This window comes from Oncorhynchus keta, chromosome 33 (assembly GCF_023373465.1).
Source record: "Oncorhynchus keta strain PuntledgeMale-10-30-2019 chromosome 33, Oket_V2, whole genome shotgun sequence".
Classification (NCBI taxonomy): domain Eukaryota; kingdom Metazoa; phylum Chordata; class Actinopteri; order Salmoniformes; family Salmonidae; genus Oncorhynchus; species Oncorhynchus keta.
Window position 1 is genome coordinate 10,672,708 of NC_068453.1, and position 16,079 is coordinate 10,688,786.

At 40.9% G+C, this 16,079-nt stretch overlaps 1 protein-coding gene across 1 annotated transcript; it reads right to left on the reverse strand.

Annotated features, from left to right (window-relative positions):
* Positions 1-7,618: 7,618 nt before the first annotated feature.
* LOC118366218 (troponin I, slow skeletal muscle-like) lies at positions 7,619-13,548 on the reverse strand. The gene is made up of 5 exons (XM_035748720.2): positions 12,093-13,548; positions 11,343-11,474; positions 10,231-10,320; positions 9,750-9,926; positions 7,619-9,416 (listed from the first exon to the last, which is right to left on the reverse strand). Exons 1-5 carry the CDS (start codon positions 12,156-12,158, stop codon positions 9,336-9,338), a joined length of 546 nt encoding a protein of 181 aa, XP_035604613.1. The 5' UTR covers positions 12,159-13,548; the 3' UTR covers positions 7,619-9,335.
* Positions 13,549-16,079: the final 2,531 nt, after the last annotated feature.

Here is a 16,079-nt window from a genome sequence, read left to right on the forward strand (position 1 = left end):
GGCTGTTTTTTTAATGGAATATTTACATAGATGTACAGAGGCCCATTATCAGCAACCATCACTCCTGTGTGGCACATTGTGTTAGCTAATCCAAGTTTATCATTTTAAAAGGCTAATTGATCATTAGAAAACCATTTTACAATTATGTTAGCACAGCTGAAAACTGTTGTCCTGATTAAAGACCCTTCTTTAGACTAGTTGAATATCTGGAGCCTCAGCATTTGTGGGTTTGATTATAGGCTCAAAATGGCCAGAAACAGAGACTTTCTTCTGAAACTCGTCAGTCTATTCTTGTTCTGAGAAATGAAGGCTATTCCATGCGAGCAATTGCCAAGAAAATGAAAATCTCGTACATAGCTGTGTACTACTCCCGTCACAGAACAGCGCAAACTGTCTGTAACCAGAATAGAAAGAGAAGTGGGAGGCCCCGGTGCACAACTGAGCAAGAGGACAAGTACATTAGACTGTCTAGTTTGAGAAGCAGACACCTCACAAGTCCTCAACTGGCAGCTTCATTAAATAGTACCGGCAAAACACCAGTCTCAACATCAACAGTGATGAGACGACTCCAGAATGCTGGCCTTCTAGGCAGAGTTGCAAAGAAAAAGCCATATCTCAGACTGGCCAATAAAAATAAAAGATTAAGATGGGCAAAAGAACACAGACACTGGACAGAGGAACTCTGCCTACAAGGCCAGCATCCCGGAATCGCCTCTTCACTGTTGACGTTTCCAGCTACAATAGACATTTACAACATTAACAATTGTCTACACTGTATTTTGGATCAATTTGAAAAGATATATGTAAAATTATATGTATATGTATACATTTTGGGTCCGCCCCATCTGCCCTGAATGACAGGTTGCCACTGTCTGTAGCTATATATTGGGTTCTGCACGACCCTTCTCATGTACTGACTGACACAGCACCAAATCACTGTGTGGAGCACAGGAGTTCGGTGGCACCTTCATTTGGGGGGACAGGCTCGTGGTAATGGCTGGAGGGGAATCAGTAGAATAGTTTAAAATTCACCAAACACATGGCTTCCACGTGTTTGATGCCGTTTCCATTATCACGGTTCCAACCATTATTATGAGCCATCCTCCCCTTAGCAGCCTCTGGTGTGGAGAGCCTACCTAAAGTGAAGGTTGGCAAAGGGCTGGCCGAAAAGCGTTCCCTCTCCACCTATGGCACTGGGGCGCACATCGTTATCGCCATCGTCTCCTTCACTGTCATTGTCAGTTTCTGGGTTTCCATCATCGGTAAGGTAGAGGGATCAGCCGTAGTTTGAAGATGTTGTGTAATGTAGATAGATGGGTTAGCAGACAACATCACAAACGATGCGTAAGCTTCAATGGGGCAGAAGTCCATGTCTTGTTTTTTCAGGTGTTTTGATTTTATGTCAATGCTAATACGTCCAAAATTCGCTAGCTAGCTAACCGACAACTGTAACAATGAATTTGAGAGACAACAAGTGCTCATTGTGCAAAGGTATTTATCTTTTCAATAAACATTGAAGATGAAATATAGTTTATACGTTGTCAACAATCTGTCAACCCTGTCAGTTTTGCCCACATAGTTGCGCACGCGTCGGTTTTGTTGCTAAACAACCATCCCGTCTATTGCACATTACTATGTGGTAGACCATCCTTGAGCTGTGATGCACCTCTCCATGGAGCACATGAAATCTCCTCTTCCACTCTCCTATTCCCCTTTCTACCAGGCTCCTTGAGATCTTGAGAGCCCTCCTGATAAAAACATGTTTACATGTCATTTTATATAGATTAACATTTGAAATGTGCTGAGATAAAAATCCACTAGAACAAATGTTTGGTCTATTGCCTTACCTGTTTATAATTGACCTGAGCCCCGGGAAGAGGTCGTACGAAAGGGGTCAGCAGCCATCTCCTCTGGGGTTACCCCTTGTCACCAAGCAGGTGACATCCAGGGGGAACAACATTGCTCTCAAACAGCATGTTGAGGCCACTCTCATTGAGCACTCCGGAGTCATGTGTAGACCCAGGCCAGTTGGCTACAGCGTCAAGCAACATATAGACTGTATTAAAAATACTGTGGTACCACCTTCGATTGATGAACGTGTCTTCATCCATGTATTGGGCAATGATTTTGATGTGGGTACAATCAATGACGCCAACAACCACCGGAAAACCAGCGATTGGCATGAAAAAAAGCTTGTTTTTGAAGAATCTGGCGTTGAGTGGTGGGAGAATCAATGAACCGGATGATTTGAGTGCCACCAGGGTTTCACAGATTGCTCTGCTCACAGTAGTCTGTGATGGACCCAAATCATCGCTGTTACACCGTTGCATTTTTTCCTGTTGCCAGGAAGTGTAAAGTGAGGATTACTTTGATGTCTGCCGTGAGAGCACACGGTCGTCCAGTAGGTGGAGAAGTAGCATCACGGACAAGGTCAGTCACATAAAGTATCCCTATCTAACCAGTTTTTTTTAAACATCCCTCCTCTAACTAAATGTGCGTGCTTTCTTTCGTCTCCATGCACCCATCTTCTGGCAACTCCTAACCGGTTAGGACACTTCTCAAGATCACATCAATGCACCCTGAGATATGAGTACTTTTATGTCATAGGAATGTTGAAAACACGCTCTTACTCCTATGCCTAAATGTACTGTGGGCGGTTTCCGACTCTGAGACGCTTGATAACTACAGTCCCAGATCCCAACCTGAACTAATATGAGACGTCTAAGCGAGGGCTCTCCAACCCTGTTCATGGAGAGCTACCATCCTGTAGGTTTTCTCTCCAATCCTAATCTAGCACACCCGATTCTAATAATTAGCTGGTTGATAAACTGAATCAGGTTCATTACAACTGGGGTTAGAGTAAAATCTTCAGGAGGGCAGCTCTCCCGGAATAGGGTTGGACAGCCCTGATTTTGGCTAAGTTTCATAAGTTTGAACATCACAGTATAGTACGGCACAGTTTAGTACAGTAGAGCACAGTAGAGTACAGCGCTGTACGGTACGGTATGGTACAGTACAGGACAGTATAATTTTATTCGGTAGAGTAAAGTACAGTACGGTACAGTGCAGTAGAGTTTATTAGGGTACAATACAGTACACTATACTTTTATTTTCTTTACTTTAGTGTGCTCTACTGTTTTGTACTGTGATGTGCTCTACTGTACTGTACTGTACAGTATTTTTCTTTGCTGTAATGTATTGTACTCTGCTGTGCTCTACTGTAATGTAATCAATCAATCAAATGCATTTATAAGGCGCTTTTACATCAGCTGATATCTCAAAGTGCTTATACAGAAACCTAGCCTAAAACCCCAAACAGCAAGCAATGCAGATGTAGTTGCACGGTGGCTAGGAAGAACTCCCTAGAAAAGACAGGAACCTAGGAAGAAACCTAGAGAGGAACCAGGCTCTGAGGGGTGGCCAGCTCTCTTCTGGATGTGCTGCTTGGAGATTATAAGAGTACATGGCCATTAAGGCCAGATCGTTCTTGAAGATGTTGAAACATTCATAACTGACCAGCCGGGTCAAATAACAATCACAGTGGTTGTAGAGGGTGCAACAGGTCAGCACTTCAGGAGTAAATGTCACTTGGCTTTTCATAGCCGAGCATTCAGAGGTTGAGACAGCAGTTGCAGTAGAGAGGGAGAGAGAGAGAGAGGGAGGGATCGGGTCGAAAACAGCAGGTTCGGGACCAGGTAGCACGTCCGGTGAACAGGTCAGGTTCCATAGCCGCAGGCAGAACAGCTGAAACTGGATCAGCAGTATGACTAGATGGACTTGGGATGGGGACAGCCAGGAGTCATCAGGCCAGGTAGTTCTGAGGAATGGTCCTAGGCCTCAGGTCCTCCGGGATGGGAGAGAAAAAGAGAGAGATGGGAGAATTAGACTGAGCTGTACTGTGCTGTCCAAACTTGTGAAACATGGATGTCTATGATTGGTTCAGATAGACGTCTTTGTTTGGGTCAAATATACGCCGGTCCGGACGTCTGAGGATGTTGAAATCAAGGCGGGTCCGGACAGGACCAAAAAAAGACGTTGCCGTCTGTAAATGCTTAGTGGGTTGGTAAGGAGCCTCCACCCCATAATAAAACAATAGAGCCAGTGTTCTGCAGATGATTATGAGATAGCAGAAGGGCATCTCTGCTCTTTTGTTCTCCTCTTAAAACAATGATATTATAGACAAAGGCTGTATTTAGGCAAGTTAGGCCACTGAACCAGAAAAATACAGTACATGCATATTAATTCTCTATTGCACATGTTAAGTCATAATCCATACACTTACGGTATAAGAAATATGTTGTGTGTGTGAGTGCCACTTTATGTGTGTGACAAAGTGTTTGTTCGTTAGATTTTGTAATGCTCTGTATGAACGGAATTCAAATCAACCTTGCTCACATCAGACAAATCCAGCAAACACAAAATATGATTGTGTGCTCCCTGCGTAAATCGAGAAAAAGTCCCAGGTGTTTTAACCTCAAGGTAGAGAATTCAGAAAGGCACATTTCCCCTTCTCCTTTACTCACAAATTCCTAGCCCCACAAATCCCCAAACCTCCACTATTTTCATGCAAAGCCACTCTCATGCATAATTTGATTGCTTAAAATATGATTTAGCCCCGGGCATGTTAATACAGTAGTTGTTTTAATAACATGGAGCTCTGCAGGCTGTTGTTGTTCACGCCATAATTACATCATGATCTCAGGTGCTGGTTTATGCTATATCAAATCAAATGACATTTTATCGGTCACATGCTTCGTAAACAACAGGTGTAGACTAAAAGTGAAGTGCCTATACGGGCCCTTCCCAACAACGCGGAGAGATCGAAAATGGAGAAATAACAGAAAAGTCAAGCACGTCATGATAAAAGTAGAGTAATGAGAGTAATGATAACTTGGCTATTTACAGGGGGTACCAGTACCGAGTCGATGTGCAGGGGTACGAGGTCATTGGGGTAGATATGTACATACTACTAGGAATAAAGTAACAGATAGTCAATAGTTGCAGCAGCGTATGTGATGATTCAAAACAGTTGGTGCAAAAAGAGTCAATAGTCCGGGTAGCTATTTGGTTAACTTTTGAATCACCTCTACAGGATTGGTGGGACGGTTGAGCGAACTTAGGCTAATGCAAATAGCATAGCATGAGGTTGTAAGTAACAAGAGCATTGTGGAAAGGTTGTTACAAAGTTGTAGTGGATTTGGTGTGCTTAGCCTCAACACAAGCACAACAAGTGACAGCATAGTAGATGAACAAAAAAGACTCTGTACTTGAAAAATGTGTCACATTGTCATTCATGAATGAACACTGTAATTGAACCAGAAGTTCTAAATGAAACTGAATAAAGCATGAACACAACATCCATCCATGTGCTTAATCTCCCAAATCCCCCACAGCTCTCGTGAAACCCAAGCCCCTTCTGTGGATACTCGTTTTTTTTTAAAGCTGCATGATGAATTCGTATATGGGACTGAAGATATCCCTGCTTCATCCCCCCTATGACCTCCCTCTATGGCTAATTTCCACTCTGCATTATATCAAATGATTTATTATGATCAATTACATGTAGCGTGTTACGGGCCCACAGAGAGATTAGAAGGCCTAGCGGTGACCCACCTGGCTCAGGTTCCACCTCTTCTACATGTCAAGGTGCACCAGAACACATCCCTGGGGGACACCCAGGTCAAAGCACATACAGAGAATCCATCTTACTTACATCTTCAGCTCTATACCTAATGTAAACTTGAGCCTTCATGCCCGAATTGGACAAAATTGTGGCAGAGAATATAAAACGTTGAACATGGAATGTGGTTGAATAATGTTAGTTGTTCCCATAAGTTACAGTGGAGTTTAATAATGAATCAGAAAAATGACGCCGCAGTTGTTGACTAATCTGACATAAATTAGGGTGTTTTCACATATAGTCCACTTTAAAAGAACCAATCTCAGTACTTTTTAAAGTGAACTCTGGGGTACAGAAAAGCCCTTACCTTTGAATGAGTACTCAACTCTTTTGTCAGTTCACCTCACCTATTTTGTGGGCCGAGTCCTCTTTGCATTCACATTGCTATGTTTAGAAAATAACTAAGATCGTTTTACAACATGCATTCTGGGTTTTTACAAAGTGCAGGACAAGCCATTCAATCAGAATGTGTTATCGGACATCTAGATATACCTACCTACATAATAATTGCAATCAGAAGATACCATTAAAATGTAAATGTGATTGGTAACAGAATAAATAGCAATAGAAGGACTGCAGAATAAATAATACTGTAATTGTACACTCAAGGTGTAAGAGCTAGAATAGATTTTGTACCCTATGTTGTGATTGGGTTGTCTTCTCACATTATTCAAACCACACAATCAATAAACAGTTTATGAATCTCTCTTAACCTATAGATCACATATTGCAAACATATAATCTGAACTAAAAACTCATTTTGGAATATCTGCGCGTCCTTGACAATCGATAAGCAATATCCATAAACAGCACACGTTTTTTTCCGCGAACCTACAAATCATCATCTTCTCTCTTTAGTGGCACCAATGTGAGGGTTTATGGCAGGGGAAGCGGTGTTGCAGTAGTCTAGTGTGTGGTGTGGGAATAATGAAAAGCGAACCTTTGGGAGCTCTGTGTTCAGAGCTTGACCTAAAAAAGAGAGAACCGGACCGCGGAATTCAAGCGCACCGAATTCAGACCACCTCTCGAGATGGTTTCAAATTCGGTTCGCTTCAGGGCTCTTTTGAGGTGTCGGAGTTCCTTTGAAGTGTTCACACTGCACACATTTTTTTTGCGAACTGATATCACAAACATTGTCTGAAAGGGGTCAAGTGGGAAAACACCCTTACTTAACTCGTGATGAAACGGGACAATGAGGTTTATATCATTTGAGGTATGAAGCCTACGCGCAGGTGCATCTTAAATCACACGAAGCAGCACAGCCCGTTACAGTAACTGAGCCATCTCCATCCCGAGCAGGTGGGGTGCCATCACCATCACCATGACAAGGAGGAGGCTTCAGAGACGTCTGACGCTGCATTCTTAAATCACATTGCATAAAGATACTGTAAAGTTTATTAAGATACTGTCAAGTGTGATGGGCCCTGGCACGTGCCCAACATAGCCTATCCTCCATAGGAAGCGCCAATAAAACATCCCACTAACTCAGGAGGATGACCACTCCTCCACACATCTGCTGAGTTTGTTCACTTTCAGCATGGGGTTCAGGTCACTACTTTCATTGGGCCTTAAGGAGCATCTCCCCCATGGCCCTCTGGTGATCGTGCCCTGTCGACTGATGCCCATAAATGGCAGCCTGGGTAGTTAGTTCTGACAGAATGATTTCAACAACCTCCCTAGTGGGTAACCCTTGTTTATTGTCATTTAAGGAAATGTCACTAAGTTGGTATAGAATGCATGCATTTACAGGGCGACTGAAAGGAAATATTACACTGGCAAGGATTGCCAGACATGGAAGAGAGAGCAATGAACTACTTATTTTATACCGAAGTAGATTTCCCACACTTCAATGTAGCCTAGCCATTTATTGTATTTCACAAGCCTGGCCAAGCTGTCTATTGATGCTGTATGAGCCCATCAAAGCGTTGCAGGCCGCTGCATGTTGAGCAATTCATTTTAATACCAGCTCTTGACACGTACTCAAAGTGGATCTCAAGCCTTGTTTCTTGATTTTTTTTTCAGTCTACAGTGACACACAGTACAGCAACAAACAATACACATTTTGAAGTCATTCATGCAGTCCAGTCAGAGCAAGGTCACGTATAACATCGTGTGGGGATGTTTGAAATTACCACGGAGCTCGCATCTGCTTTCATCCAAAACAGGGCCGTCTGCTAATCATAAAACGTAAAGACGACTTTATTAGAGGAGTATCAGCAACCCAAAGAATCACATTGTACAGTAAATAGAAACGAAATGGATAGAGTGTCTCTGTCTCCCACAACAAATGGGATACCGCATGTTTATAGTTTTAGAGCCCCTGTCAGACATTGTAGATGTTTACTCCCATCACATTTGCCTCGACCATTTTCCTACCAGCACAAGTAAATGTGTCTCATGCCAAAGAGAGCTGTGGAAAGGGTTAGGGACAGTAGCTGTCCTTTATCACAGAAAAAAAACTATAACACATCGCTGCCATATAAAAATGAATGCATATTTGCAGAAGCGTGCTGCTTGACTTCCCCCACCCTTTGAAGCCCGATGGCAGGTTACTCACCTATGTGTGTCTCTGTACCATCTGTAATGATCTGCAGAGAGGATGCCTTGTTCCATACTGCCTTTCCCTTCCTCTAGCCAGCTCGTTCTCTGCCAAAACATTGCCCCCCCTCTCCAATACAGCTCTATGGACTTAAGACACTCTTATGACTGGTTTTATAGGCCATTTGTAGCAGCGTATTGGTCGCAGTATGGTACCCATTTTAGAAAGCGCTTATGTTTATGTCTGCTGAATTCAACCAGTTTCGTTCTCTTTATTGGTATAATTCACCGGAACTACACGACTATTCAAACGTCTCCTTACTTTGCTAGTAGTCTTTGGCCCAGGGGAGATTGTGATCATCAAGATGATTACTGACTTTGCCATTGATAACCAGAGATCAGTGGTAGTGAATGATACCCCCTGGTGTCATTTGTAAGCACAAACCACCCACAGGTCAACTTTTAAATGAAAGGGTAATGCTATAACACACCCTAGTGGTGATAGGATTGAACTGAAGTGACAGAGGTGAAAATGGCCACCTTGGTTAAATAGTACAATAGCTTGTCTATAGTGACACCCACAGTCTGAAAGGAGAACTGCTCTTGAAAATCCAACACTACACATTGAGTGGCTTATCCATGTAATTAACAGCATCTACACTGTATGTGTTTTTAAGATTTTCATATTGCATTTTGGCAAAAGTAAACAACATGAAAGAGAACCAACTTCATCATATTTAAAAAAAATCATAAATATTGGCAGATAAACTAAAACAGAATAATTGGTGTTTTAATAAACTGGAATTCAATATTTACAAAATGAACTAATATGATGAGTATTATTAGGTTGTTCCACATTTGACTATTTTCTCTTGATAGGAATCAAAATCATGTAGCCCACACCAAATAGTTTTTAATAAAAATATTGATTAGTTCTCACAGTCTTTATAGTTCCCTCAGTCTTTAGTGTAAAATACCTCACACTTCATACTTTCCCCCAAAACACAATCTCACTGCAAAAAATATATATTTTTCGGGAAAATCCAAAATAAAAATGAGTAAACAATCAGGCAATGCAGCCGCAGATCTCTACAGAGCCAGTGCATTTGTAACTGTTTTAGCTATTGAAAAGCTTCTTTCTTCCCTCCATTCCAGACATGGACTCCACATTCTTCCGCCAGTCACCTGGGTCCACTTTCTGTGAAGAGAATGGACAGTCCTTCAAATGTAACCAATTAAGAAAAACATCTTATTTACAATGACGGCCTGGTTGCCATGGTCACGTACAGTATGGATGATCAAACACAACTCAGACACGGCAAACAAGACCAATGAACTCTGTATCTTGATCAGCGTCACTTGAATCAAACCTTTACCCAAATGTGATGAATTATTTGGACTAAGTACCCATTGGTACCACGTGTTTGTGTACATCGTACAAAGAAAACTCAGTGCCAGCTCAAACAGAGCTGTAAAACTATGACATTACCAGAAGCCATTGTATGTTTATTTCTAAACTTCCCAGTCTTACCTCCTCTTCCTTCTTGTCCTTCTTGACTGTCTTCAGGTTGGACTTGAAGTCCGCCTTGGAGCTGAGTTTGGCCTCAGTCAGAGCCCCCAGCATAGCGTCGGCAGACTTCTTGACCTTCTTGAGGTTAGGTCTCTTCCCCCCTTTCAGCTCGTTGATCTTTGCATTCAGGTCCACGAGCTGAGATGTACATACAGCCAAAAGGTTCACTCTCCCGTACCCTTATAAACTAATAAGCATGTTGCCATTTAGGGTCTTGGCATTTCAATGAAAATCAAAATGCTTTTATTTGAAAAAGAAAGCATTTTGTGGCACTTTTGGAACTTGTAGAATATTGAAATCACCAATAGAAGTCAGCATAAAAATGGTTGTCTTCAACGAAATACACTTTGAGGCACTTTCATAGATCTCAGGTAACTTCAGGTAACTGTCCCAAGACTGACAGCGTAAACTCATTTAATTTACATGACAAAAAAAAACAAACCTCTTTCTCATTCTTGAGCACTTTTGCTTCGATATCGTATCGTGCCTCATCCACTGTGTCACATTTCCTGTGCAGTTCCTTACAGAGCTCCTGTAAAGAAAAAAGACTCAGTCATCTATAAACCACCAAAGACTGTTGAGAAAGTACTGTGGGAGGATGCATCAAACAAACTACAAAAGCCACTACTTTAAAATTCCACTCAATCCGCTACAATTTTTATTTTGACACGTTTAAACAAAAATGGAGATGCTGTTCTTTACCAACAGCACACCAGGGAATAAGTCCAGACAATGTAAGCTTGGATGGCTACTATCTGCACACCAAATAGCATCTTATTCCCTACTACTTTTGACCAGAGCCAAAGATGCATAAAGATATATCTTGTTACAATTAAAAAATACTCTAAAGACCAATGTATTAAAATAAAATTGCAAAAACATTTTCAAGGTACATAATGAAAACACAGCTTCGGTATTGTCAAAATACATTTGTAACTATACGCCTTCACTACAACAACATTATCAGTAATGGTAAGATCTTTATTTTATTTATTTTCTATGATTGTGATATGTGGTTGTTTATCTACCTTAGTTGAATGCACTGACTTTAAATTACTCTGGAGAAGAGTGTCTGCTAAATGAGAAAAATGTAAAAAGAAACAATTGCAAAGCACACTGGGTATTAGTTTTGGCCTTGTTTCGGGGGAGGAGCTCATTACAATAATTCCCTGCATGCTTTGCAAGTGTTACTTTTTGGACATTTACATATGGATCATTTACCAGACACTTTTATCACACCATAGTGCCAACAGACTTCTGATACCAATGCAGGTTGGCCAAAAAATTGTGAACCGCTATAAAAAACGATATTTTTACCAAAAAAAGTAACAAAAAAAAAAGCAGGTCTCAAAAGTACTGTATCTTGTTACAAAATACATTAGATTGTAGTTCAGGCCAGTGAAATACAAATGACAAATTTAAATACGGCCCATCTCTGACCAGAGCCATATACACTCAATAGAAGTGCAAGATGGCGCCGACAGAGATGGTCGCCTCGAGTCCTTAGGAAACATAGGTACTTGAACCTTGAGCCTTAGAGTTATGTTAGTGTACCTGAAGCTCTTGCACAGATAGGCCGGAGAGTTTCAGCGGTGGTACTCTCTCGCTCAAGGTGCTTTCCCTCTCCGTCACCTTGTTGCTTTGCTCCTGGACCAGCAAGACCCCAGCTTTCTTCAGCAGTTTTTGCTATAGGGAAACATGGCTGAACAACTTAATGATAAGACAATACAATTGATAGTTCAACTGATGTGCAAAATGTTGTGTTTTCAAGTGTTTTTGGACCTTTACTTCAGTTTTGGTGAACATGATTTTCAAGGCACTTGTATGTTGTTGGTGTTGGTGTTGTTGTGTGTGTACAGATGTAGGATCTTAATTGGATCATTCTTTGGTGCTGAGAATTTTGTGATTTACATGAATTCACAGAAAAACCCACACTGGCACACAGTTATATTAAGAATATTGCACTTTTCATCCAGCCTACTTTTGTCAAGGTAATAGCCTAACCACCTATCAAGCAACATTATGGACTAAAGCAGGGGTGTCAAACTAATTTTGCCCCGGGGCCCACATTCGGTCTTCAATGAGGTCCGGAGGGACGCACTGAAAATGTGTTATATTTCCTCACCGTCAAAATGTGAACATTTTGGGCCGGATCCAGATGATTTGCTGTGACAATATGCTGTAGGTCAAATTAAGATCCTACATCTGAACATGTGTACGAGTCATATGCAGCCTGCTAAACGTACATGTGCTATCAGTACCGTGAATAAAGTTTATTTTTCACTTCCATACAGGCCGACCTACCTTCAGCAGTAACCTGCGAGTCGCTGAGTACTTTGTCTTTTTCTGGAAGAGAGAGAGATGAGACATAACAGGTATATAATAGGCTCATTAAAGTCGCTAATGATGTTAGCACATCTTCATATGTAGGTAGGCTCATTCATTACAGTCACTGATGATGTTAGCCTATAGTCATATGTGGTCTCTATTATAGCGGAGATACAGAGCAAACAACTGCCTGTCTCTGTTGATTAGGATGAGCTGTGGTTCCTAAGGTAATATAATGTAATGCTCTGCCACCAAATCACCAAGGATTCATTGAAGCACAGTCTTAGAGAGCAAGGGGCTCATTTCTACTGTGTATGTGGCTTGGTATTGATACCAAATGAGTCCTTCTGTGTTGCTCCAGTGGTCTTGGGATCATTTGGATGATTATCAGTTAGCCTGAGACAAATGGCCTCGTGACACGACAATTGCTCAGCAATTGCTGATAGATTATAATGTCTAACTTGTTAAGTCGCACAAGCTGTTACCAAGATGCAAGTGTGGCTATTCATTAGCATGACATGATAACTGCCTGCATAGCATACAGTTGAAGTCAGAAGTTTACATACACCTTAGCCAAATACATTTAAACTCAGTTTTTCACTATTCCTGACATTTAATCGTAGTAAAAATGTCCTGTCTTAGGTCAGTTAGGATCACCACTTTATTTTAAGAATGTGAATTGTCAGAATAATAGTAGAGAATGATTTATTACATCTTTCATTTCTTTCATCACATTCCCAGTGCGTCAGAAGTTTACATACACTCAATTAGTATTTGGTAGCATTGCCTTTAAATTGTTTAACTTGGGTCAATTGCTTTTCATTTTCCTGTGATGTCAAGCAAAGAGGCACAGAGTTTGAAGGTAGGCCTTGAAATACACCTCCAATTGACTCAAATGGTGTCAATTAGCCTATCAGAATCTTCTAAAGCCATGACACTATTTTCTGGAATTTTCCAAGCTGTTTAAAGGCACAGTCAACTTAGTGTATGTAAACTTCTAACCCACTGGAATTGTGATAAACTGTAAACTATTGTTGGAAAAATTACTTGTGTCATGCACAAAGTAGATGTCCTGACCGACTTGCCAAAACGATATTTTGTTAACAGGAAATTTGACTAGTGTTTGAAAAATGAGTTTTAATGACTCCAACCTAAGCGCTTGTAAACTTCCGACTTCAACTGTATGTATACAGTATCAAAAGGACTGTTACAAAGGTTTAACTGTGCACAACAAAGCTAAGTAATGAACGAAAGGGCAATTTTAAGATATTAGGCACAACAAAAGGTATGAGGGGGGAAAATATGTCCAAAACTGACTTACCGGTCTTTTTCAACATATTGCAAATCAAACAAACAAACAAATCGAAAGAAGACGTTATTTTCTGTCCCATATTGACAACATTGCCATAGTTGTGTGATTGATTGAAAGGCACAGAGTGTGACAGTTATCGACTCACCCCTCAGACATGGCTGTTCTGGTTTATGAGTACTGCTGGGGAGCCAACATAGTTGTGTGATTGATTGAAAGGCACAGAGTGTGACAGTTACAGACTCACCCCTCAGACATGGCTGTTCTGAGTACTGCTGGGGAGCCAACATAGCTGTGTTTATTTTCAGAACATTCACATCATATGGAATGTTTCAGAGATGTAAGAGTCAATGATTCATACTAGGAACAATTATCACATATGAAAATAATGTAATAGTTTACCACCACACATGTATTAGACTTGTGATTATTATGAGCTACTGGGTGATAATCAAGGTCCCCCACAAGGTCCTCATGTCCTGACTTGGATAAAAGAGGCTGACCTTGGCTCTCTTATTACCCAGAGAACAGGGGTTCACTGTCAAGTTTAATAGGGTCCTTGGATGGAATTGTCTGATGATGGAGAACGAAGAATGAAGGAGAAAAACGTTTGAATACTCAAGATCCCTTTTTTCATTTCTCCTTACATTTTCTCTGCATTTCTCCTCTCCCCTCAAGTTATTCTGGTGCTATACCCTTGAGCCATTATCACCTTTGGTGCTAGCGTGAGCTACTGTGCAAGGTGAGATTTTGACAGACCAAGGGCATTGTTGTAGTATCTGTTGCACCAGGCCACCAAATAGCTGAGGTCCATTGAGTAAAAAGGCTGTCTGCTTTAATGTCACCATTGTGACATTACAAGGAAAGATCAAAATTGTGACCTTTCCGGTGGCATGCTGTTCTACTGGTACAGAAGCCTTATTAGCCCCGCGTGTTAAGACAAACCCTCTGGGCTCCTCACACATCACAATAAAGTACACACACACACACACACACACACACACACACACACACACACACACACACACACACACACACACACACACACACACACACACACACACACACACACACACACACACACACACACACACCTCAGGTTGCCCGCTCGCGCCATTGAGTAACGGTGGGAGGGGACTCAAAAGCAATGCCCCAATTTACGACCAAGCAAGTCTTAACACCAATAAAATAAAAATGTATTATGAGAATTCCTTGTTGTAAATATGGGTGAAGATATGAGGTGTGACCGCTTAAGCATTAACACACTAACCCCAATGAAGTAAACACAAACTGGACACAACCAACTGCTGGCAACTACTTAATCTATTTTTATCATTAACTTCTAGGAAATCTTCCCTGAAAAGCGAACACATTTCCCTTTTGAACCATGTCAACCCAAATTATATTTTACATGGCAGATTGCTCTAGACAATGGTCTTAACCAAACATTTTAAAATACTTGAAACATTCAAAAGAACTATCTGCTTTTATTGATCGCACATATTTCTCAGAATATTCTTTGTTGTCATAGACTATAACTTACCTTTAAAAAGAGAAGCCAATCAGAGAGTGAAAGTGTAGCAGTGATGTCGTGCAGGAAAAATCGGTTTATGATTTTGAATGATTGATTTATGGTTTCTGCTGCCTCATGTGAATGGCTCTCTAAAATAGGCCCCTCTGTTACGCCTCCCTAACACACATTGGCCACATTTTGATCATCATGTGTTTGTGTGTGTGTGTGTGTGGACCCTGCCCTACCCTGTCCTGTCCTCAACCCTTGACTCACTGCGCTGATATAGACATAAAGGGGAAGAATGGTACTTTACTTTTACATGTACTGTAGAAAAGTTATATGAGGGCGGCTCATAATAATGTATAATGGGTGGCAGGTATCCTAGTGGTTAGAGCGTTGGGCCAGTAACCAAAAGGTTGCTGGATAGAAACCACAAACTGACAAGGTAAAAATCTGTCATTCTGAACAAGGCAGTTAGCCCACTATTCCTAGGCTGTCATTGTAAATAAGAATTTGTTCTTAACTGACTTGCCTAGTTAAATTTAAATAAAAAAACATTTCTGGAACAAAGTTTTAATACGGATTGCACTATACTGTAGTATTTACGGTAGTGTTTTTGCAGACATTACTGTAGCATTTACTATAGCACTTTCATTCTATTATATACTGGAGAAATACAACAAAATGTAATGAAAGCTTTTAAATATTGTTCACATTCATATTGCATAGTGGTGGGTGGAATGTGGTGGCAGAAGCCTTTCAGAACAGATGGAGGCGTGGCCTGTTTAAGGGTGTGGCTTTCAGTTTGTTCTTTTTGGACACCCGTGAGAGTTAATGTCATTCCAGGTAATTTGGTCTGTTTTTTCTTTTCTTTTTTTCTTCTACCAATGATCATATGTTCATTGCTAACATTTAGTTTTTAAAAGTGCTCTGTGTCTAATAGATCTCATTACTGTGATACTGAAGCTCTTCATTTATGAGATGGACTGTAATTGTAACCAGTTAATGTGAAAGTCTCATGTGAAGAAATCATTTTGAATTCATTATTTTGTTACAGAACCAACTGAATATTTTGATTAACAGGAAATTGATTGCATTGCCTTGTAACGCAATTGAAGAAATAAGTCATTCCAAAGACAAC

What these genes read in the sequence shown, in the direction of transcription:
- LOC118366218 (XM_035748720.2), bottom strand. Translation starts at nt 12,158, where the DNA reads ATGTCTCATCTCTCTCTCTTCCAGAAAAAGACAAAGTACTCAGCGACT. An exon ending in TGCTCAAGAATGAGAAAGAG is followed by an intron (nt 9,927 to 10,230) that starts GTTTGTTTTTTT and finishes TGTACATCTCAG; the next exon opens with CTCGTGGACCTGAATGCAAA. An exon ending in AGGACAAGAAGGAAGAGGAG is followed by an intron (nt 9,417 to 9,749) that starts GTAAGACTGGGA and finishes TTCTCTTCACAG; the next exon opens with AAAGTGGACCCAGGTGACTG.